This window comes from Sorex fumeus, unplaced genomic scaffold (assembly GCF_029834395.1).
Source record: "Sorex fumeus unplaced genomic scaffold, SorFum_2.1 ptg000035l, whole genome shotgun sequence".
Lineage (NCBI taxonomy): Eukaryota > Metazoa > Chordata > Mammalia > Eulipotyphla > Soricidae > Sorex > Sorex fumeus.
Window position 1 is genome coordinate 28,371,628 of NW_026606092.1, and position 22,843 is coordinate 28,394,470.

General features: G+C 36.6%; 1 protein-coding gene across 1 annotated transcript in view; it reads right to left on the reverse strand.

The window, feature by feature from the left end:
* The window catches only part of HNMT (histamine N-methyltransferase), a 37,552-nt gene that overhangs the window by 13,497 nt on the left and 1,212 nt on the right, over positions 1–22,843 (reverse strand). Inside the window, exons 2-5 of the mRNA XM_056117620.1 lie at positions 20,554–20,606; positions 7,136–7,243; positions 6,262–6,392; positions 388–481 (exon numbers count right to left, since the gene is read on the reverse strand). Coding sequence (XP_055973595.1) covers positions 388–481; positions 6,262–6,392; positions 7,136–7,243; positions 20,554–20,606 — 386 coding nt within the window. The remainder of the gene's footprint in view (positions 1–387; positions 482–6,261; positions 6,393–7,135; positions 7,244–20,553; positions 20,607–22,843) is intronic.

A 22,843-nucleotide genomic window follows, 5' to 3' on the forward strand; every position in this document is an offset into this window, starting at 1 on the left:
TTACAAATATAGAACATTAAATGATCTATTAGTAGAGTTGGGAAAGAGACAAAAAGTCGGCAATCCAATAAAGTTACTCTTTTTGGTCTCATTTAAAAAAAATCAAGAGAGCTATATTTGTTCTTCATTACATAAAAATAAATTATATACAGAGAATGAAGAGAAAATTTCCCAAATGAAAAAGGTAGACATTTCATGTCCCCAGAACTCTTAAACTGAGAGCTATTTTGGAGGACTTAGCTAATACTAAGTTAATTAATTAACTATGAGCACAAGCCAAGAATCGCATAATGAAGATGAAATACACGAACTGCCTTCAAACATATTAATCCATGCACACATGCATTATTACTGTCTTAAATTCAAATTGAATGAAAACTAGCTTACCTGACACAAGAATAATGAGAATCTTAGCATTGGTAGCTAAAAGACTATGAAAGAATTTTAGGGTGGCTGGGATGTCTTTTACATAATACAGCATCTAGAAATAAAAATAAAGAGAAATGAGATATTTTTCTTTTTCTTTTTTTTTTTTTTTTTACTCATGAAACTCCTGGGCTAGATTGATAGCACAGTGAGTAGGGTGTTTGCCTTGCACACAGCCAACATGGCCAACCCGAGTTCGATTCCTCTGCCCCTCTCAGAGAACTTGGCAAGTTACCGAGAGTACCTCGCCCACACGGCAAAGCTTGGCAAGCTACCCATGATGTATTCGATATGCCAAACACAATAAAAGTCTCAATGTTACTGGGCCTACTCAAGAAAATCAATGAACAGTGGGAGAAGAGTGACAGTGACAGTGACAGTGAAACACCATGAGGTACAGTTGTAGATTTACAAACTTTCATGCTTGGGTTTCAGTTATACAATGATTAAGTACCTATCCCTCCACCAATGCTCATTCTCCACTACCAATGATCCTAGTAGCCCTCCCACCCCCCATCCCATCCCCCCACCGCACCCTACCTCTGTGGCAGGGCATTCACTTTTGCTCCCTCTTTCCTTTAGGGTGTTGTAGTTTGCAATAAATATATTGAGTGGCCATTGTGTAATGAGATACTTTTATACAGTGAATTTGTTTCTTGAACTAAATACAAGTTTGATTTTCATATTTAATGACCTTTTACTCAAAAATGTAAAAAAATAGTAATTTGGGGAAGGAAAATCTATAAAGTTTGCTCAACAACAACCAATAATTTTTTTTTATTTTTTTAATGTTATTGAATCACCATGAGATAGTTAACAACCAATAATTTTAAATGTGCAATTTGCTCTTCTTGCTTCAATAGCTTAGTGACTTATTGCTAGAGATAGAACTCCATTAGTCTCTGTGCCGTATTGGTGCCTTGATTCAAAACTAGCACTCTTGACAGCACACAGTAGCGAAGAAAACTGGCTGGTGGGCTTCACAACTCCCAGAGAATTCTCTGGGCCCCGGACTGAGCCGATATCACTGGGAGGTCCCAGATGGGGTAGGTGCTGTCTCCCTACCTTTCCCAGATGGAATCCTGGTGACCATGAGCTTCTACAAGCATGGCTCTGCTATGCGGGTACCAGGACTATCTTCTGAGCCGTGTGGGGACCACCCCAGTTCCCAGACAACCTCTGATTCCAGAAGTCACACCCACAACCTGCCCCCAGCACCATCTTACAGCACACAGCAGTGAAGAAAACCAGCTGGTGGGCTCCACAACTCCCGGAGAATTCTCCGGGCCCTGTACTGAGCCAATATCACCAGGAGGTCCCAGATGGGGTAGGTGCTGTCTCTTCACCTTCTCCTGATGGAATCCTGGTGACCATAAGCTTCTACAAGCATGCTCTGCTATGCGGGCACCAGGACTAAACCGCTCAGCCATGTAAGCATCCACACAACATTTCCTGATATGCAAAGTGATCAATGGAAAGCAAATGATCCAGCGTTTGTCCCTGAAAAACAAGCTTGGATGGTGGTGGGAATATCTGAGAAAAATATAATGTCCAATCAAAATGCATCTGGACTGTGCATTTAACTATTGTGTAATGCCGCCCTGGGAGGGGAAGGGTGTGTGTCCCTCCGCCTGTCTCCCCTTGCAGCAGCGGCACAGTGGCCTTCATCTTATAGAGACTAATGAACAGCCAAGTATGAAACTGCATTGATGAAGCACGAGGGGATGGGGGTGGAATCAGCCCTGCTCCACACCACAACAATGCTCTGGGTTGCCACCCTCAAATGCCTCCTCCAGCTTCTGAATGACCATGATCCCAGAGGCACACAAACCAATCTCAGAACCCAGGGGCTTTAGGCAGTAATCCCTCTAGGTTTATTACTAAAATATGAGAAATCCAAACTCGCGTGGCCGCTATTGTGGCCATGCAACATCATATGCTCTCCCTAGTCAGCAATAAAAAATAAATTATCTAATGATGTCTTTTTGGCAGGTCTGAATATTGGGAAAAAATCCAAATAATAATGGTGGGTCTTTTGTCGTAATATTGAATGTGATCAACATAGAGAGAGAGAAAAGTGGAAATCTGCCACACAGGCGGGGAGTGGGTGGGAAGGGGGTATACTGGGGTTCTTGGTGGTGGGAAATGTGCACTGGTGAAGGGATGGGTGGTTGATCATTTTACGACCAACCGAGACTTGAACTGAAAGGCTTTGTGACTGTTCTCACGGTGATTCAATAAATAAATTAAAAAAATAAATCTCTCTCTCTCTCTCTCTCTTTCTCTCTCCTCCCCTCTCTCTGTATATACATATGGTTTGGGGAACACACTGAGCTGTGATGAAAGCTTACTCCTGGCTCTGTACTCAGAGACAAAGTCAATATGGGGTTCCAGGCAACAAACTTAGGTTGGTCTCATGTGTTCTACTGTCCCACCCACTGTACTATTGCTTCAACCCTCATCAACCCACACTGTATATTTGTTTAACTGCAGTTTTTGGAGAAAATGGTACCAATAAAATTAAAGCAGACGCCATTTCATGAAACATTGCTTGTATAATTAATCCCTTTGAATTAAGTTTGCCACATGCTCAAGATGAGTTTTATCAATCACAGAAAATGTGACAGTTTCCGAGCTGACAGATTCTCTAGGAACATAGACTGTACAAAGCATGAGCCTAAATGCTTGGTCACAAAATACTTGAGATTACCCACAATTTTTCATAAAGGCAGGGCATCTCAAGTAAGTGTAAGCAAAGGCCCTTCCATACAGCATCGTTCCATTCAGAATTTGGAATTGTACATTGGCAGTGAAAAATTTTCCCCGAGGGTTTTCATGCATCCCTGAAATCTATACCCACAAAAATGCATCTTTTATTTCATTTCATCAATCTCACCCATGAATTCAATATTCTCTGTAGCAAAGGCCCTCCCGTTGATCATCAATTTGCTCGAGCGGGCCCAGTAACGTCTCCATTGGAGACTTTGTTGTTACTGTGTCTGGCATATCCAATACTCTCGGTAGCTTGCCGGGCTCTCCGAGAGGGGCGGAGGAATCGAACTCGGGTTGGCCATGTTGGCTGCGTGCAAGGCAAATGCCCTACTGCTGTGCTATCACTCCAGCCCTTCTCTGTAGATTCTTCCAAAATAATTTATTGCATTAAGCAAAAACAACTAAATGAGTGCTCCTCTCATGTGAATGAATGATATAAAATGGAACTACAGGACCTACATGTATGTGTACCTGTCCTGCCCTGGAGGTCATATTTGGTATCATGAACCTATCCTGCTCTGGGGGTCACCTTTGGTATCAGGTTACTTCATGCTATTTATCACACAGGTCATAGAGATAAAGCAAACCAGCAAAATAGCTACTGATATATAATACTACCTGTATAAAAATAGGAAGTTAGCCATAAAATGTACTCCATAATTTGATGTGAAATTGAGATTCTGTAGAGTTGACTCTGAACATGTAGTTAAAACAATATCATAACTGTAGCACTGTAGCACAGTCGACCCATTGTTCATCGATTTGCTCAAGCAGGCACCATTAACATCTCCATTGTGAGACTTGTTGTTACTGTTTTTGGCATATCAAATATGCCACAGGGAGCCTGCCAGGCTGTGTTGTGTGGGTGGGATACACTTGGTAGTTTACCGGGCTCTTAGAGAGGGATGGAATGATCAAACCCGGGTCATCTGCATGCAAGGCAAATGCCCTACCCGATGTGCTATCACTCTAGCCCAATATCATAACTATCAGAAATAATTAAGAGAGGCTAGAGAGACAGGGCAGTAGGTAGGTGTTTTCTTGCTGTTGAACCAGGTTCAATATCCAGTATCACATACAGTCCATTGAGCCCCACTAGGAGTGATCCTGAGAGCAGTCAGGAGAAAGCCCTTAGCACCAAGTGGTATGGCCCAAAAACAAAACAAAAACCGAACATAAATAATTGAGAGACAGAGACATGGCACAGAAAAAAAGCAGAATAGAAGAGTACAGGAGAGGGGGGGAACTTAATTGTAATGTAGAAATCTTAAAGTTGCTATAAGAAAAAAAAAGAACTTTAAAGTTTTTAGATAAATAGGAGAAAAGAAAATGTCTAAAAACTAAAATATTTTAGTTTATGGGAAAAAGAATGGTATCCAGAGCATTAGTAGAGAGATTGGTTTTTTGTTTGGTTTTGGGTGATGCTCAGGGGTTATTTCTGTTGGTGCTCAAGGGAACAATACGGAATGTTGGAGACTGAACATACGTCTGCTGCAGGCAAGGCACGTGCCCTATACACTGTAATATTTCTTGGCCCCCAGGGATTGGAATTTGATTAGCGGTGGCTCTTTGCAATACCACAGAACAAATGGTAGCTATTAGCACAAATACGTTTAACAGGTAAAAGAGTTTCCGTCTAATGATTGATAATTTCTCTATATAATATGAAAAACATCAACACTTGGGAATGAGTGATAGGGGAGGGTTTTTGGAGCTAGAGAGAGATAGAAGATATGGGAAAGCAAGTCCAATGCTAACATAGTCTAGGTTTGCTGGGCACTGCTAAGCTTTCCTTTATAGGTAAATAATTTGTCAGTTCACAGAGCAGAGATATGATAGCCGAATAGACCTATGCTGGAATAATTTCTTCATTTGATTTATTATAACCTAACTCCTTTGAGGTAAATGTATTTGTTGACTATATAGGAAGGAAGGTGCTTTACAAGGTTAACTTTATTTTGTTAACCTTCCTATATAGTTAACAAAATAATTGCTCTACAATATACACATGTTCTAATAGCCATCAACATCCAAAACCCCTATCCTCTAATGCTATCTAGAAATAAGGTGATCCCTGAAAATATAACCCCATAACATCTACTACATAGTTACCTCCTTTCTAAGAAATATACAATAATAACAGACTATGGAAATAGATTCCAACTGAAAGACTGACTAATATTAGTCAAATCTTTTTACCCGAGGAAACATCTAAGCTGATCTTTCTGTCACATACACATTATCTACTTCACTAAGAGGCAATAGTAAAAGGATTCAGGAAACTTCAGTGCCAGTGTTTCATCCAGATCATTAAAGCTACCAAAAAATTGTACTCAGATCACTCTATTATCTTCAAAACAAACACTGTCCTCCCGTTGTTCATAGGTGTTTGCTCGAGCAGGCCCAGTAACGTCTCCAATTTTTGAGACTTCTTGTTACTGTGTTTGGCATATCGAATAAGTCACAGGTAGCTTGCCAGGCTTTGCTGTGCGGGCAAGATACTCTCGGTAGCTTGCCGGACTCTTCGAGTGGGGCAGAAGAATCGAACCTGGCTCGGCCGGGCTGGCTGCGCCAAAGGCAAACGCCCTACCGCTGTGCTATGGCTCCAAATCTACCTATAAATTCCCAACCCTATAAAAATTAAGTCAATACTGAACACAGGAAGTCAAGTATACTGAGTAAATTAAACAGGATGATTAAAACTTTTTAGATAATCTCTTAATATTAACAATGCTTTTATTTTATATTTTTGTTCTTATTCTATTGGAGAGCCATACTGAGCAGTACTCAGCACTAACTACTGACTCTGCACTCAAGGATCACTCCTGGTGGGCTCGGGGGACCCTAAGGGGACCCAGATAGGCAGTATGCAAGGCAAGGTTTAATACTTGACATGCTGTACTATGTCTTACCCATTTTTCAAAATTTTAGACAAATACTACTCACTTCATAATCAGAAATCAGATGTTCATTTTTCTTTTTAAAATTAGAATACTGGAACTCTTTATACATAATTCTGAAAAATTTTACTCTTGACAGTATATAACAATGAAAATTTCTTACCTGAACCATATGAATAAAGTCCCACTTCTGAAGTTCATTTTTCTCCATAATTCTGCTTTGATATTCAGATGATGTCTCCTCATGCCAAGCAAACTTTATGTTCTCAAGGTCTGATGTTTTAGCTACGAGCTCTGAAAAATTGAAAAGATGTAGGAAACCATCAATTTTAAGTGCAGATGTGGAGTCTATTTCCATGTAGAACGTAATGAAAATCAATATTATATAAATAACAAATATAAAGCATATATATTTAAGTATCTTGGGTTACCAGGGAGTTAATCTGGATTTTTTTTCTAACATTAAATAAAATTTGAACTAAAATAGTTAATCAGAAGCAGTTGTGATACACCTCAATAGGTAGAGGTTATATTTAAGTTACTTATTAATGGAAAATCACTAGTCAATTTACCAATAAATAAATGTAAAACAGGTATTGAGAATCCAGGAATCAGTCAACTATTACTCACAAGCCATGGCTAATCTGCCACCTAATTTAAATAGACTTTAAATAGAACTAAAAACATATCATAACCTATTTTATTACCTACAATGTTTGTGATATTAAACTTTTGATTGAATGATTGAAATAATTAAAATAATGATATTTTGTGACATGTAAAAATTACAATGTCTAAAATTCATATAAATAATCAGTGAATGGGTAGTCAATAAAAGCAAACCAATTACTTATTATTCTTATCACACGGTATTAAATCATGCTTTAAAAATGCCCAATATCAATTAGTTTTTCCCTCCCAATAAGCCTACACAAGGCATACATATGATAACTATGTAGTTAATGGTTTTAGGGTCAAATGTGGGGGATAAACTTCTCAGAATAAGATTTGTTATATAGTACCACAGTTAAAGATACCTTTGTATTTGGCAATCTGTTCAACACTTGGCTCAATGACTTCATTGTTGATATGCACAGCTGGGTATTGAGCCCGCACTTTGGAAATTATTTGAAGATCTATTTCACCTAAAAGACAAGCATATGGAACAGATCACATCAACTTAGAAAGAAATGATTAAGAGTAATTTGAGCTATTGAATATTTGTGGCACAGACAGAAGAACCCAGACTAAATGAAGAATAATGATCAACTATTTCCCTGTCATGATGTTACGATGTAGAATGGCTAAGGCATGAGGGATGCCAATTAAAGAGGATTTTAATAACCATCCATTCATATAAACCTTATTTAATACTTATTACAATATTGTATTTATGCTGCTACTGATCTCAAGACGAAATTAAACTACTTTTTATATATCACTAAATCAAAATAGTAAATCAGAAGAAACACTGTCAATTACAAACTCAAAATTTCACCAACTAGGAGCTGGATCTATAGTACAGCGAGTCTTTTCTTGCATGCAGCTGAACTGCATGAAATCTTCTGCAGCCCATATCATTCCCCAGCACGCTAGTATTAAAATGAAACCTGAGTGCACAGTCAGGAGTAATCCCTAAGCACTGCTGTGTGGCCCACAAATTAAAAATTAATTAAAATAAGATATCACCTACTAGAATATGTGTACCAATGTCAGAAATGTGCATATATATATAAAACAAAATAATGGTATCTACATATGAGATACAAAATGAAAAAAAAACATGTCAAGCATTTGCCCACAAAACCACAAAGGTCTAGTGGAAGAGATAGAGATGAAAATAAAGAAAGAAGAGGAAGAAGACACTACAAGGAAATGATTTGTAAAGCCAAAGAGATGAAAGTTTCATGGAGAAAGATAACATCTGAGCTCTGGGCTTCAGGGTAAGTAAAAGCTCCCTTCTAGGGAAATGAGGAGCTACAGATGGAAAGGATGGAAAAGCAGAGATGCATAAAATCAGGAGGCGAAACTGTACATGTGAGCATCTGGAACTTCAGGACTTTAGATTATTTGGGATATTGGACAGGATGTCCTAACATGAAGTGATCCTAGAAAGGTAAATGGAAAGGATGTTAGAGCATAATAGATATTAACTAATTTGTGTATCAACTATTAATTGGTTATTTACTACATGCCAGTCATCGCAATAGTGGAACTCAGAAAACAACAGTAAGAAAACAGATCTGGTCTAATATAAGTTTAGCCTGAAAGTGATTGTATGAGAGAAGTGATACATGTGGGTATGGAGTTCCAAACCCACATTCTCTATGCACTAGGTTGAAAAGACATTAAAGCAATTTGCTCTGTCTCTCCAAACTTCATCTTATTATAAAAATAGGTATAATTGGTGGTGGGAAATGTTCACTGGTGAAAGGATGGGTGTTGGAATACTGTATGACTGAAACACAATCACGAAGAACTTTGTAACTGTGTATCTCATGGTGATTCAATTAAAAAAAATTAAATAAGGATAATAATAACACATCACTTATTTATTGTAAGGACTGACTGAAATATCACATATAAAGCACAGTGTAACACTGAGTTGTCACCCAAAACATGTTAAATCTTCAGAATATGTATTATTATTATTATTACTATCTTAAAAACATCTCTTCTTTAACACTGACAATTTAAGTTTTCCACATTTGTTCTCTTAAGTTATGCCATTAACCTTCATTAAAATGAAACTATCTGTTGGTAAGACTAGTAAATAAAAATAATATTAGTCTTTAACATTTTGACATAATGATATTAACAAAATTTCTTCAAGCAGTCAACAAGTAGCTTAGGTTATTCAGACAGGGAGGTATGAAAAGAAGGAGACTGAGAAAAAAATCAGAAATAGATCTAAGCTTAGCAAAGAGAGCAGTCTAAGAAAATTAAAACATTTATCAGCATAAATCAATGAGTTATAGAGCGCTTCATTTCAAGAGTGTTTAAAAAAATGTGACAAGTAATAATCAGCATCTATCTTAGAATGATGCATGTAATTTTTCCCTCACTCACTTCTCTATCATTTAAAATATTTCTACAGATTTTGTTTGAATCAATTAATTTTAAAATGTTCATTTTCCAATTACAGAAAATCTTCCTTTACCATGCAACAACAAAAAATCATTTTTCCTATAAAATAAGTTTAAGACATATTTGATTCTGAACATAATTTCATATGCAAATGACTATCCAGTGCCATTTTTAGCCAAATATGGAACAACACACATCATTAACAATTTGGCATTTATTATTTAACTTTCAATAATAATTAGCTTTTAAGGTTAAAATTACTCCTAGTGCTAAGTTTGCAGGGCTAGAGCACCAGCACAGTGGGTAAGGCGTTTGCCTTGCATGTGGCTGACCTGAGTTCGATTCCTCCATCCGTTTCAGAAAGCCCAGCAAGCTATGGAGAGTATCACGCCTGCACGACAGAGTCTGGCTAACTCTTCTTGGCATATTCGATATGCCAAAAACAGTAACAACTAGTCTCACAATGGAGATGTTTCTGGTGCCTGCTCAAGCAAATCAATGAACAATGGGACGACAGTGCTACAGTGCTGCTAAGTTTGTAATTAAACATCTTAAAATGAGGTCTTGTCCTGTCCTGTCCTCCCGTTGTTCATTGATTTGCTTGAGCGGGCAGCAATAATGTCTCCATTGTGAGACTTGTTACTGTTTTTGGCATACCAAATACGCCACAGGGAGCTTGCCAGGCTCTGCTATGCAAGGTATTCATTATAAAGAACTTGTTCTCTCACACATTAGATGTATGTATACATTTGATTGTACAAAAACTGCATTATAGTGATTTGGAGGGGGAAGGGCTTTCTGGATCGCACCCAGCAATGCTCAAGGGTTATTCTTGACTCTGCACTCAGGAATTTCTCCTGGTTGTGAACAGGAGAAATAAACTATGTCCCACACGGGATGCCGGGAATCAAACCCCAGTCGGCCGCATGCAAGGTAAATGCCCTACCCTCTGCATTACTCCTCCAAGGCTGAGCTTCTTCATTTTAAAATAGGACTTTTGTACCCACTAACATCTGCTTTCACACTCCTCTCAGCGTCAAAGATCAATCTATTCTTTATTTCTATAAGTTTGACCTTGTATATTCCACATAGAAGTAAGATCATTTGGTATTTTTCTTTCTCATGAAGAGGTATTTTTATGGTTATAAAATATATTGCAAAAGCATTATGCCTATATTTAAAGAGGAGTACATAATTGAGACTATTGACAGAATTTAGGAAAACTGCAAAAATAAGGGGAGAAAAGTTGGTTTTACATTCCAGAAAACTTTTCTGTACTCCCTGAACTTCAATGATATAGTTAATGAAAAAGCACAGGAAGGCTGTATTTTTGCTTGAAATTCAAGATAATATGATTAAAAATGGAAAGAATATATGAGCAGGAAATTTTAGAGGCTTCAGTGAGATAAAACTGAACTCAAATTTAGTATTCGCCAGAATTATCCAAGGCACATTTTGTTAATATCTCTGCCCTTTAAATTGCCTATCTATAAATTAAGGGTAATATGGCTTATGTTATTAGGTTATTATAAAGGTTATGGGCAGTCTATAAAGATAATTTACTGTAGTTCATAATATATGGTAATTACTCAATAAATTAAGGCTCAATAAATTGTTCTAAATATATTAATTCATCTAATATATTTGAACACCTACTAAAAGCCAGGTTTTAATCACTGTAGATACAGTAGTGAATGAAAGGTAAAAATATCCAGTCTTTCCATGTGACCATGGGAGTCCAATAGATAAAGTAGAGGCAAAATAGATTTGAGGGAGTTTGTAATTTCCCACTGGATAGTCTAGTATACATCACAAAAGGTGACATCTGAGGGGCTGGAGCAATAGCACAGCAGGTTGGGTGTTTGCCTTCACGCTATCTACCCGGGGTTTGATTCTCAGCATCCCATATGGTCCACCGAGCACTGCCAAGAGTGTAGAGTTTAGGAGTAACCCCTGTGCATGGCCCGGTGTGAACCAAAAAGAAAAATAAAAAAGGTTACATTTGAGAGAAGTCAGGAATACTGAGAATGAGGAAACTGAAGTGTTGCATTGCTTCAGTGAGAACTCATCACATATGGTGATGCCTAGTTTGTCCCTCTAACTGAGCATACAGCAAATGAAACCCAAACTCAAGTCTGAAAACCCTTGGGCTTCCTCAAATGAAAGAATCTTTAATGGAGGATTAAGGATTAGAGCTATTTCCTTCTATCTGACAGCCTATTCCTCTCTGATTTCTGATATAAAATATGTGTAATCCCTTAGATTGACTGTATTATATATAACATTAACATTATTATCTTCCAAGTTTTCTTACTAGACAATCAGGCACAAACACAAGCACCAACACCGTTTCTAGGGAGAAAAGTTGCACAGATAACTGTGTTTAGTAAATTTTGAAAATACGGTCAGGCACAGGTTTGTAACCAAAGCAAAACTAATCTGATTTATTATAATTTTTATTTTTTTGTTTCAGGCAGAGGGGTGCTCCTAGGCTCTATGCAGGAGGACTTATTTTTCCCTGCTTCTTGTCCATTAGGCCATTGGTTCAATGCAATCGAATGAAGAAGCTCAGAATCTCAGAAACTGCAAAACAGGGAGTTACCTGAACCACCCCACAGTGTTCTGGATCTCTAAGGATATAGTCAATGATGCTCAGGGGACAATATGATGCTGCAAAGATAGAACCCAACTACTTAACTACCTTTCTGCCCCAGAAACCTGATTACAAATTATAGTGTAAAAGACAGAAAATTTTTGGCAATATCAACACTTTCTCTCTCTCTATCTCTCACTCAGTATTTCAGTATTGCAACAATAATGTCAGTCTAGAAAGATGAGATTAGAATAGTAAAGTAGCTCTATGATCTCAGGAAGGGGGTTATAAATATGCTATCTTAGTCAAAAGGGCATCGTTATTTGCTTTCTTATGTCTTCTAGCTATTTGTACAGGAAATCTACTGCCTGAAAATTTGGTAACTGCAGGAGACCTAGGCAAAGCCATACAACCTAAATACTCTATGAAATCTATAGGATAACATTGGTATGCCCATTCTCCTCTGCCACAGGGAGCTTTAGGTTTTTAGGGTGATACCCATCACAGTGCTCCTGAAGCACCTCCATTCGTCTGTGTTTATTGGAATGTAGCTCTAAACATTTTAGGATGATATTGGTATGTCCTGCTACCCTTGCCATGAGGAACTCAGGTCTATGACAGTGCTTCTGAGGCACTTCCATTCCATTGTGTTTATCTGTAAACTCTTCCCTATGCTCTCCTCTCCAACCAGTTTCAGATTTCCCCCTAATCAGACACTGTTAATTTGTAAGGTCAGATTCCTCAGAGATCTATGATTTTATATGTATGAGTGAAATATTTCCTTTCTCCTCTCCGTATATCTTTTGAATAGGTTACTTTAAAGCAATGTCCTTTTTACAGGAAGACTGTTAATATTATGCTTTTGTTGTACTTGGGATTTAATTGGCTTTGAATATTATTCACTCCCGGGCATCTGCTTTTCTGACTTAAGCCTCAGTTGTTCTTAGTTCCTAGTCCCCAAAAGCAGGGTCCCGATGAGGGACTGAATAGACCCAGGGCAAGCTGTGAGCTATCCTGGCATCGAAATGGGCCAGGCCAAAGTTCCATGATTCTTAACTATAAGTTAAGAGCTTGATCATGGACAAATGCTGTTATGATCCAAAGGTAATGACAAGGTAAGCACCCTACTAGAGATAGAAAAGACTAACTGGCCTGAGCACTGTAGTGTGAGATCGAGATGGCCCCAAGAGAGCAATTCTATAAGCTTAATGTCTCTCTTACTCTGTCTATACAAAATGATTAATATTATGAATGCTTACATATTGTTAGACAAGGAGAGGAGAAACACACTCATGGGATTCTGCTCTAGGGTGGGTCATCCTGCTGAGAGAGTATCTGTCCTGGAAGCATCTCCTGCAAGAAAGAACTTTACCCCTATTGATTGTGACACACCGATGTGTAAGCCCTAACCCCTCATGGTTTTGGAATTTAACTAGATTGTAAGAGTGGGCTGGGGGATCCAGGTTCCAGAGCCAGAAGGGGGGATTGAGGAGGAGAATGAAGTAGCACGGGGAAGGAAGAAGCAGGAGAATCAGAGAAGAATGAAGAGGAGAGTGGAATAAACCACAACTGACACCAACCAACTTGGTCCTCATTCCTTCCTTCACCTGCCCATCACCATCAACCTCCCCATGGTGGGGGAAGCAGCCCAAAACTACTGAACGCGGGCAGCGGGAGAGATAGACCGCTGTGCCCTTTTTGTGTTTACACATCAATCCCAGCATAGAAATATCCTAAAGTGATCTGAGAACTGAAATATAAAGATATTTAATAGACAATCCAGAAGAGACTCAACTTCGGAGACGCTTTTTACTTGTAATCTAATATTTTAAAATGTTGCACAAATGCATTTTTAGCTCTACCTGAAAGAACTTCCACATGAGTTTTATTTTATTAGACTATAGCATTAACAGTGGTAAAGATACATATCTTGTTGAGTAAACTTTACATTCATTTATACTCCAGTAAGAGGAAGGTCTGAGAGTCCACTGTCCTTGTACAGCAAGAAGCAGGGAATAATAAACAGGAAACATCATGTACGTTAAGAAACATGCAGTGCACAGCCACCATCCATTTGATCAGCCTCACCCTCCCATTCATGACAATGAATAACTGCTCTCATAGGTAGGCAAGGAAGAAGCTGTGGGCTGTTAGGGAAAGCTCTGCTAAACCGCAATATACGTAAGAATGTCCTTAAAGTGTTAGCATAGGGAAAATACCATTACTAGCAAGTCAAATGGCCTAAAAAAAACATGTCATAAAACCCTATATGCCAGCATAGAGTATCTGCTAAAACTAGACAAAAAACTCTCAGAATTTAGTAAATGTATCTTTACCATCATTTTTTTATCAGCTAATAAAGGTATAGTTCGGGATTATACTAGAAAGAAAACCCAAGACAAGGCATAATATCACCATCTCACTACTAGAGAAAACAATGTTAACATTCTTCTTTACCTTGTTCTGAGATTTTGTTTTTTTCTTTGTTAAGGACTTAATTTTCTTTACCCAGGTCAGACTGCTATGTACATGGACTATTTTGATGTTCTCACTTGAAAGTCGTTCCATGAATAGATCAAAATTCATTTGAATGTATTTCTTGTAGTGTAACACTATAGCCTCTAAAATGTATATGTGGAGTTACTGATTTCATTACCATATTTTATATAGGTGTACCCATACACTTGTATAAAGTATATATATATATAACTTTGTACGTAAAATATGGGCTGGAGCGATAGCACAGTGGGTAGAGCTTTTGCCTTGCCTGCGGCCAACATGGCCGACCCGAGTTCAATTCCTCCGCCCCTCTCAGAAAGCCCAGCAAGCTACCGAGAGTATCTCGCTCCCACGGCAGAGCCTGGCAAGCTACCCATGATGTACTCAATATGCTAAACACAGTAACAAGTCTCGCAATGTTACTGGGCCCGCTTGAGCAAATCAATGAACAATGGGAGGAGAGAGGAGAGTGAGAGTGACGTAAAATACAAAACATCCTGGGCATTAACCACAGTCTCTATTAGGACATCTCCTTGAAACATAAGGTTGGAAATCTATCAAATGAAGATGAAAATAGGCCACTTACGTCAGGGATGCATAAGTATGTGCACTAAATCAAAACGTCATTTCAGAGTATGTCATGTGGGAAGGGAATTGAAAGCCCATGCCCCAAACTAGTACAACTGAGAGATACGTATTTGTCCCTCAATAAAATTACAGAAAATCACATGCCAGGGACTTTTGGATTGTCACATCTATTTAATGAATGAAGATCACTCAAAAACTAACACAACAAAATAATGTGAATTAACCCTATCACTTTTTTACCTACTTTATTCCCTGAGGCCAGTATTACATTTTTGTTCATCTTAAGACTGCACAACTGAGTTTATTTGCTTTTCCAAGCATACAGTCCTTTAATTTGCAAATAATAATAGTTTTGTCTTCATTTTGCTTATTATCCCCTGCTTTCCTGTTTTAAGCCTTATTGAATTAGTAAAACGATCTTGATTACTCTGGTTTTAATGACAGTGGATCCACTATTGCAGCATTATGTTCAGTTTGTTTAAATCTGTGATGCATCTGTCCCTAATAATGCTTCCATATTCACAGAAAGTTTTAAATACAATAGAGTAAACTACTCTAATAAAAAGATACAAGATGTTTACATATTATGAAAGCTTTTAACAGCACTTTATATTCAAGACCCCAGAATAGTTACTGGATGAAAACAGTCCTAAATCCTGTAAATAATGAATCCTGCAATATATATCCTTCTGATAATGTAGTAACTATTAGTTTGATGCAGGTGTACAAGTAGTTCAGTTTGTACGTATTTCAGGTTTGAAGCAACTAAAACATAGATCAAAAATTATCACGTCTGAAAATTTTACTTAAATTCCATTTCCTCAGTATAGGAGCTGGAGCGATAGCACAGCAGGTAGGGCGTTTGCCCAGCATGCGGACAACCCGGCCTACCCGAGTTTGATTCCTCCACCCATCTCTGAGGGTATATCACCTGTACAGCAAAACCAGGCAAGCTACCCGTGACATATTCGATATGTCAAACACAGTAACAACAAGTCTCATGATGGAGACGTTAATGGACCCTCTCGAACAAATCGATAAACAATGGGAGGACAGTGCTACAGTGCTACAGTTCCTCAGTATAATAAAACATAATTTTAGCCATATCACTCTAGAGAAATGCACACCTCTTTTCAGACTGAAAGCAATTTTATTGGCCAAAGCACTCAAGAAATCAATGCCTGAGCTCCTTCTATAACATGTTTGATAAGACTTTTTTTCTTGTTTTGTTGGCACTTCTAGAGAATTATTTTATTTTCAAAGATGTGTATTTTCATTCTGCATAGATTTGTTCATTAGTAAATTCTAATAGGGGCCCTAGAAATCTCAACCATTAGGGGCAAATATTCTGTAGTTTACTAATTTGGAAATATTTGAAGATGATAATGAGCACATTCAAATTGTTTTCTGGGCAGAGAAATATCTAATTTCCTCTATTTTCCCAATCAGTTCTAATTGCTGAAATACTGTTGACTTCTTCCAGACCACTGAAAGTATTAACCTACACTTTCTTCAACCTCTTTGCCTCTAAACCTGATATCACACTTTCTTTTCCAATTCTTATCCTAATTACATTTGTTCAACTTGTATCTAGCTTAAAGAAATTGAACTTCAGTGTCACATTGACATGTCATTTATGAAAGGATACTGATTAATCAACTGATTAGATTTTCACATAACTGATCATAGCTAAATGTTTCGTTTCTCCTTCACCAAGTCAATAATTAACCTTTATATCTATTTGCTACAATCTTTATATCTATTTACTGGACGTATGCCAGGAGATCTGGGCTTTGCATTGATTGATGTTCTAAATTTTTATTATTTGTAAAATGAGAGTTAATGGTCTCCAAACTTTCTTCCTCCTTATTTTAAATTCCTGAGGAATTTTGGAATCTATATTTTACTGTTCAGCAAGAAAATTATTTAATTGCTCTGATCATATGTCAATAAAATAATTGCCAAAATTGGCTCTGAAAGCATTCAGAAAACTTTCATTTAAAACTTGAGGTTACAGTTGATTAAAATTTATTTAGAGGCTCATATATATTATATATTATATATATTATATATTATATATTATAGTTTAATAAAATATAATTAAAAAGTTGCATAAAATGAGATTACTATCTAACTCTTAGAGAACTTTGCCATTTTCAACATAAAAACTGAAGAATTAAACGAATAATTTCATTTATACAGAGTACAGAGCAAGAACATATTGCTTCTAATACTGGAATATTTTTTCAGTGATATATATACTATAAATTATTAGAACTCTGGCTCACAAAAAATATATATAGGTTCCTTTTTCTCTATGTGCCATTTAGTAAAAATATTACACTCACTAAAGGTAAAATAATAATTAAACTCCACTGGGTGATTCAATTTTAGGGAAGCATCAGTGTTGAAGATGGATGTCAATGGATGTCCTAACAGATTAGAATACTGTTACTGCTTTCAATATTTAAAAAATAATCGCTGCAATTAACATAATATTTAGAAACTTCAAGTAATGCAATCCAGATACTTTCTGTGTTATATTAAAGCACAGAAAATCATGCACATATATGGACCCGTAATATTCATTGTAACAATTTTTAACATTGAATATATAATTTATTGGTTATAGAGCTACTTATCAATGTTACTGCTATAGTAGATTACTTTTGATTTACTGAGAGCCCTAGGAATTGCTTAACTTTAGAACTATACTTTCAAGCATCACTCACAAACACCTTACATTCTCTCAAACACATAGACACTCTCAACACAATGGCCGGCCTCTAGAGCAGAGAGGCAGAAGACAGAAAGGGCTCAAGGCAAACCCTGTTTATGTTTCTCAAAAAGAACATTAAGCGAGCCCTCAAAGAAAATGAACATATTTGACCAAAAAAAAAAGTTTCAGTAAGGTAGGTGTTTAGTTTGCTTTTGTTATGTTTACATTGTGGATGGGAGAAGCAGCAGTAATATTATAAATGCAGAGAAAACATTTCCAAATAAGATGTGGAAAATATTATCTGCAAGTATTTGGACAACCAAAAAAAATCTAGAAAGTAAAATCAGAAAGCTCATAAACTAGAGACTGAAGCAGAATTCCTGTAAGATGTGATAATAGAGATGAGCACCAGGCACCAAATCGGACCAAAGTGGTATATTTAAGGGAATACCTAAATCAACATATAATACATAGCATCAGACAGTGCTGAGTGTGCAAAATGTTTGGAGCCATTTCCGGAAGCTAAGGAGGAAATGTAACCTTCCTTCCTTCTGCATGCTAACTGACAAGCTATTAGATATACATCTCCCAGAGTGGCATATGAACACTCAGACTAAAGAAGAGAGGTATCCTCTCTTATCCAAAACACAAAAATTTCATGCTAAGGACATGGAGTCTTTGGACTCTTAAATGGATTGCTTTCAATTTGACACAGGGTACTTGAGTAATGAAAACTATCTAACTATAGTTTCAATTTTTCTTGGAATTCTTTCACCCCCATCAATTTCTTATTAACAGTAACCTAGGAGGGTACCTACATTTTCCCCAAGACAGACAGTATCATTAAAAGAAATATTAGGGCTCAAAAAAGGGAGAACTTTGTAACTGTTGCTCCCTTTGTTTAGAGAAGTTCTCAAAAATAATTCTTATGTGTACCTTTATGTAAGGAATTGCTGTGTGGGACAAATGTTCCTTTCTCAACATAGCTTATAAGCATCTGAATGAATTTACATTAGAAATACAATTAACTTTATATTAAAAGGTCAATTACCTTCACCACGATAAAGATTGTTTTTAATAATTTTTTTTTTAGTAAGGCTTCTCTTGTGTGAGGAAAAGTGACACTATCAGATGGCAATTTCATTGTTGCTTATCTGAAACTCATATTCAAAATACACTGGAAATGTCTGCATCAGTTAAATAAAAGTAACATACTCTTTAGGAAGTTTATTATTCTAATAATTAGTATTTATAATATCAATAAACAATAATAAAGTTCTAGATTAAACACAATATTATATCACTCATGAAAATATTCTATTGTTTGTCCTTGGTTTCTGCTCTCTTGGTAAAAGATATAATAAGGAAAAACTAGTTTCAGGATTAAACCTTCTATCACAAGCATATTTTATTAAAGTTAACAAATAATGGCAGAAACTAGACATTTCATCAGAGGGTTCTTGGTAATTTGTGCAAATATTCCATTTCAGCTCATTCATGTAGTACTGGAATACTCATTTAAGAGCCTTGAGATTCCCACTTGGCACTATATATTTCAAATAATAATGTAGTTTCCATTTCAAGTGGAAACCAATACCAAATTAGCACTCAGCAATTATTTCAAATAACATATAAATAATACATGATTGCATTGTATATATTAACTCATATCTCCAGAACACTAGCTGTTTAAAAATAATGTAAACTCTACTCAGAAGCTTGATCTGAGGCAAAAATCTACCAGCGAAACTGATTTATTTTTGCAAAAATAGACCAGCATACACTTTATAGGCACAGTGGCAAAGTACTAAGCAATTTATTAAAGTATAATTTGCATGTACCTTGTGAGATATAATTAATCATTCACAAACTAGTGCTCAAATTTAAGATTATTTCAGTTCAGGTCACCAGTTCATTAGCAGAAGAATCAGAATTATCTTTATCTCAATCCACCTTTGACGATTTCTCTTTTTTCCCCTAGGATAAAAAGTTCTGATTCCAAGAGTAATGAGATCATGATATGGCTTATACAATCAGGTTTGGGAGTTTGCTTAATGTTTAGAAGGCCATTTTGGAACTGAATTTGGAGTAAGAGACTAGTGAGGGCCTATTGCATTTCAAACAGTAGGATCACAAGGATGTAAATTAACAATGCAAATAAGAGGATTTTTCTCCTAGAAATACTTTCTCAATGAAAGGTGTTATGCATTGATCTACATGCTAGCATACTCTTATTATTGTCTCATTGAACAACAGCAGTATGGAAACCAGACAACCAATCCAAGAACCACAACTTAAGGAACATCACTTGGGACCTGAGCAATAGCAAGGTGGATAGGGCATTTGCCTTGCACGGGGCTGACCTGGGTTCGATTTCCAGCATCCCATATGGTTTCCCAAGCACTGCCAGGAATAATTCCTGAGTGCAGAGCCACGAGTAACCCCTGAGTATCATCGAGGATGATCCAAAAAGAAAAAAAAAAATAAACATCAGCTTAAGGAATGTCTTGTGAAAGTTTCCTTTTTTATGAATTTAAATAATTTTTCATAAAATTTATATACTATGTTTCTCCGCTCATAAGGAGCCAGAGAGAGTAGAGGAGTTAAAGCACTTGCCTTTCTTGCAGTGGATCAAAATTCTAATCTCACATCCAAAGCACTATCAGTAATTGTCCCTGAGACATCAAAGTAGGTATAAGCCCTAAACACCAGAAACATCCCTTTGCTCTGCCACCCCTCCCCCCCCAAAAAAAGGCAAGAATAACAAAGTCACAGTACAGATAATAATGAAAATTGATGCCCTGAACTATAAATCTGTGTGGACATTTCATCTTAGTTGAACCGACATTGTTTGTACTGGTTTAAATACGTTATTCTTTTCCAAAAGGAGAATAGATTTCTTCAGTATTGCCATAAAACAGTATGATGCTTGGAGTGAAATTTAAATTTTAAAAATGTGTTATTCATACCTGCACCTCCGCCAATGCTTAGAATTTTAATTTCTGATTTTGTGTCTCCAATCCTGTAAAAAGAAAAGGAGTTTTTGTATTTAAAAAAAAAGTGCTATGTGCTTTGTAAAATCTGATTATCAAGTCTAATTGAAGAGAACAAACTAAAATTATAGGAACCAAACAGAGGCCAATATGAAAGGTTCTGATCATTTCAAGGGCTGTATTACTGCTTTTGAAATTTTTAGAAATACAGGTTCCATTCATTAACCATCTTCACTGGCAGAGAGGTAGGAAATTTTATTTGTTTAGCTTGTGTTTGAAGAAACAGAACTGAAGAAGTGAAACTTTGAGTTTGATTATCATTCACTGTAGGTGGGACAAAGGTTAGAGTGATTCATACTTTATAATATCTACCTTCTTCAATTTTATTCTTGCTGACTTCTTTTGAATAAACAAATGCTTATTAAACAGTTTTATATGCCTATCCTAGGCACTGGAGATGTAAAAACATGTTAGAAAAAACTTAATTCTCAAGTTTTAAAGTGAGAGAATAAAGCGTGCACTACAGTTCTAATAATAGAAACACAGGAGGAGTTGGAAACACAGGAAGTTGACCTGGGTTCAATCCACCACACCCCATGTGGTCCCTGTCACTGTTTGGAGTGATCCCTGAGCAGAAAGGAAGAAAGAAAGAAAGAAAGAAAGAAAGAAAGAAAGAAAGAAAGAAAGAAAGAAAGAAAGAAAGAAAGAGAGAGAGAGAGAGAAAGAAAGAAAGAAAGAAAGAAAGAAAGAAAGAAAGAAAGAAAGAAAGAAAGAGAGAGAGAGAGTAGAGTGATCCCTGAGCACAAAACCAGGAATAGGCTTGAAAACTATGGATGTGCACACATCCTACCACCAGAAGAAAGAAAGAAAGAAAGAAAGAAAGAAAGAAAGAAAGAAAGAAAGAAAGAAAGAAAGAAAGAAAGAAAGAAGAGTGGGATTGGAATTGATAGATTAGGAAGCAACAGAGGAACTAACTTTAGGCTAATACAAAAGAAAAGGTTAGCTCTCTCTTCTCCACCTCACATAAGTGACCTATGGACTCACTGACATCAAAATCAGAGCAGTTGCTTATGGAGAGTGAAAATTAGGGAATGTCCTGGGCTGTACAAGGAACTATGGTACTTCTAAAAATCTTATTATTATAAGCTTTTCAGAACTGTTATATTTTTTTAAATGAGCATGTTGTGCATTAAGCAAAAATAAAATGTATGTAGAAACACCATCAGATATGCCATCTGCACTTCTATGTTCATTGTAGCACTATTCACACAGAATTTGGAAACAACCTGAGTGTCCAAGAACAGACAGCTGGATAAAGAAGCTATGGTACATCTACACTAAGGAATATGCACAGATGTTAATGGATCAACATGGAGAGTATCCTATTGAGTAAATTGAGTAAAAAAGAGAGTGACAGATATAGAATGACTGCACTCACTTATCAGTTATTTTTTTAAAAAATAGTATGAGACTAATATCCAAGACCAGAAAAAACTGGGGTCAGGAGGACTGGTCCATGGTTGGCAGCTTGCTATAAGTATATGGGGGAGGGGGGGAGGGGGGAAGTGTAGTTAAGAGAAGGAAACAAAAAATTAAAATTTAAAAAAAATGTAGAAATCTTGCCTACTTAAAACATACAATTTTAAGCAGCAGTTTTAAAGGCCTTTTGAATGTCATCATAAACATCACCATCAGGAAAATAAATGTATACACAATTTTTAATAAATGATATTTGAGCTCAGATTGTTTCTAATCAGGGGCTAAAAAGACAGTATATGAGGGAAGGTGATTAACTTGCATGCAGCTGACCCTAGTTCAATACCTGGTCCCTGGAGGTTTGAGGTGTGGGCCAAAATCAAAATAAACAAAAGATTTAAAAATTCACAACCCAGATTGCTCCTGAGTGTATATTAACTTAAAAATGCTAATTTAATTATGCCTTGGAAACTTCTCCAGCCTTTATTCACTTAAAAATTTAAATTCAATATTTCCAATTAGATTTCATACCCTCTGAAGACAGGATGGCCAGCACCTTTTATTCTAACATACCATGCAAAGTATCCCTTCTAACAGAAGACTGAAGAAAAGCAAAGGATTGGATAAGCCATGGACACTCAACATTTAGGACTGCAAAAGAAACTCAGAAATCAACTTCTATCTTTAATTTTAGAAATAAGCAAAAGGACACTAAGAGGTAAATTACAGTTCCTCATAAGTCATAGCTGTTGGCTTTGGCTTTTTGCATCAGCCATTTGTTATTAATGCA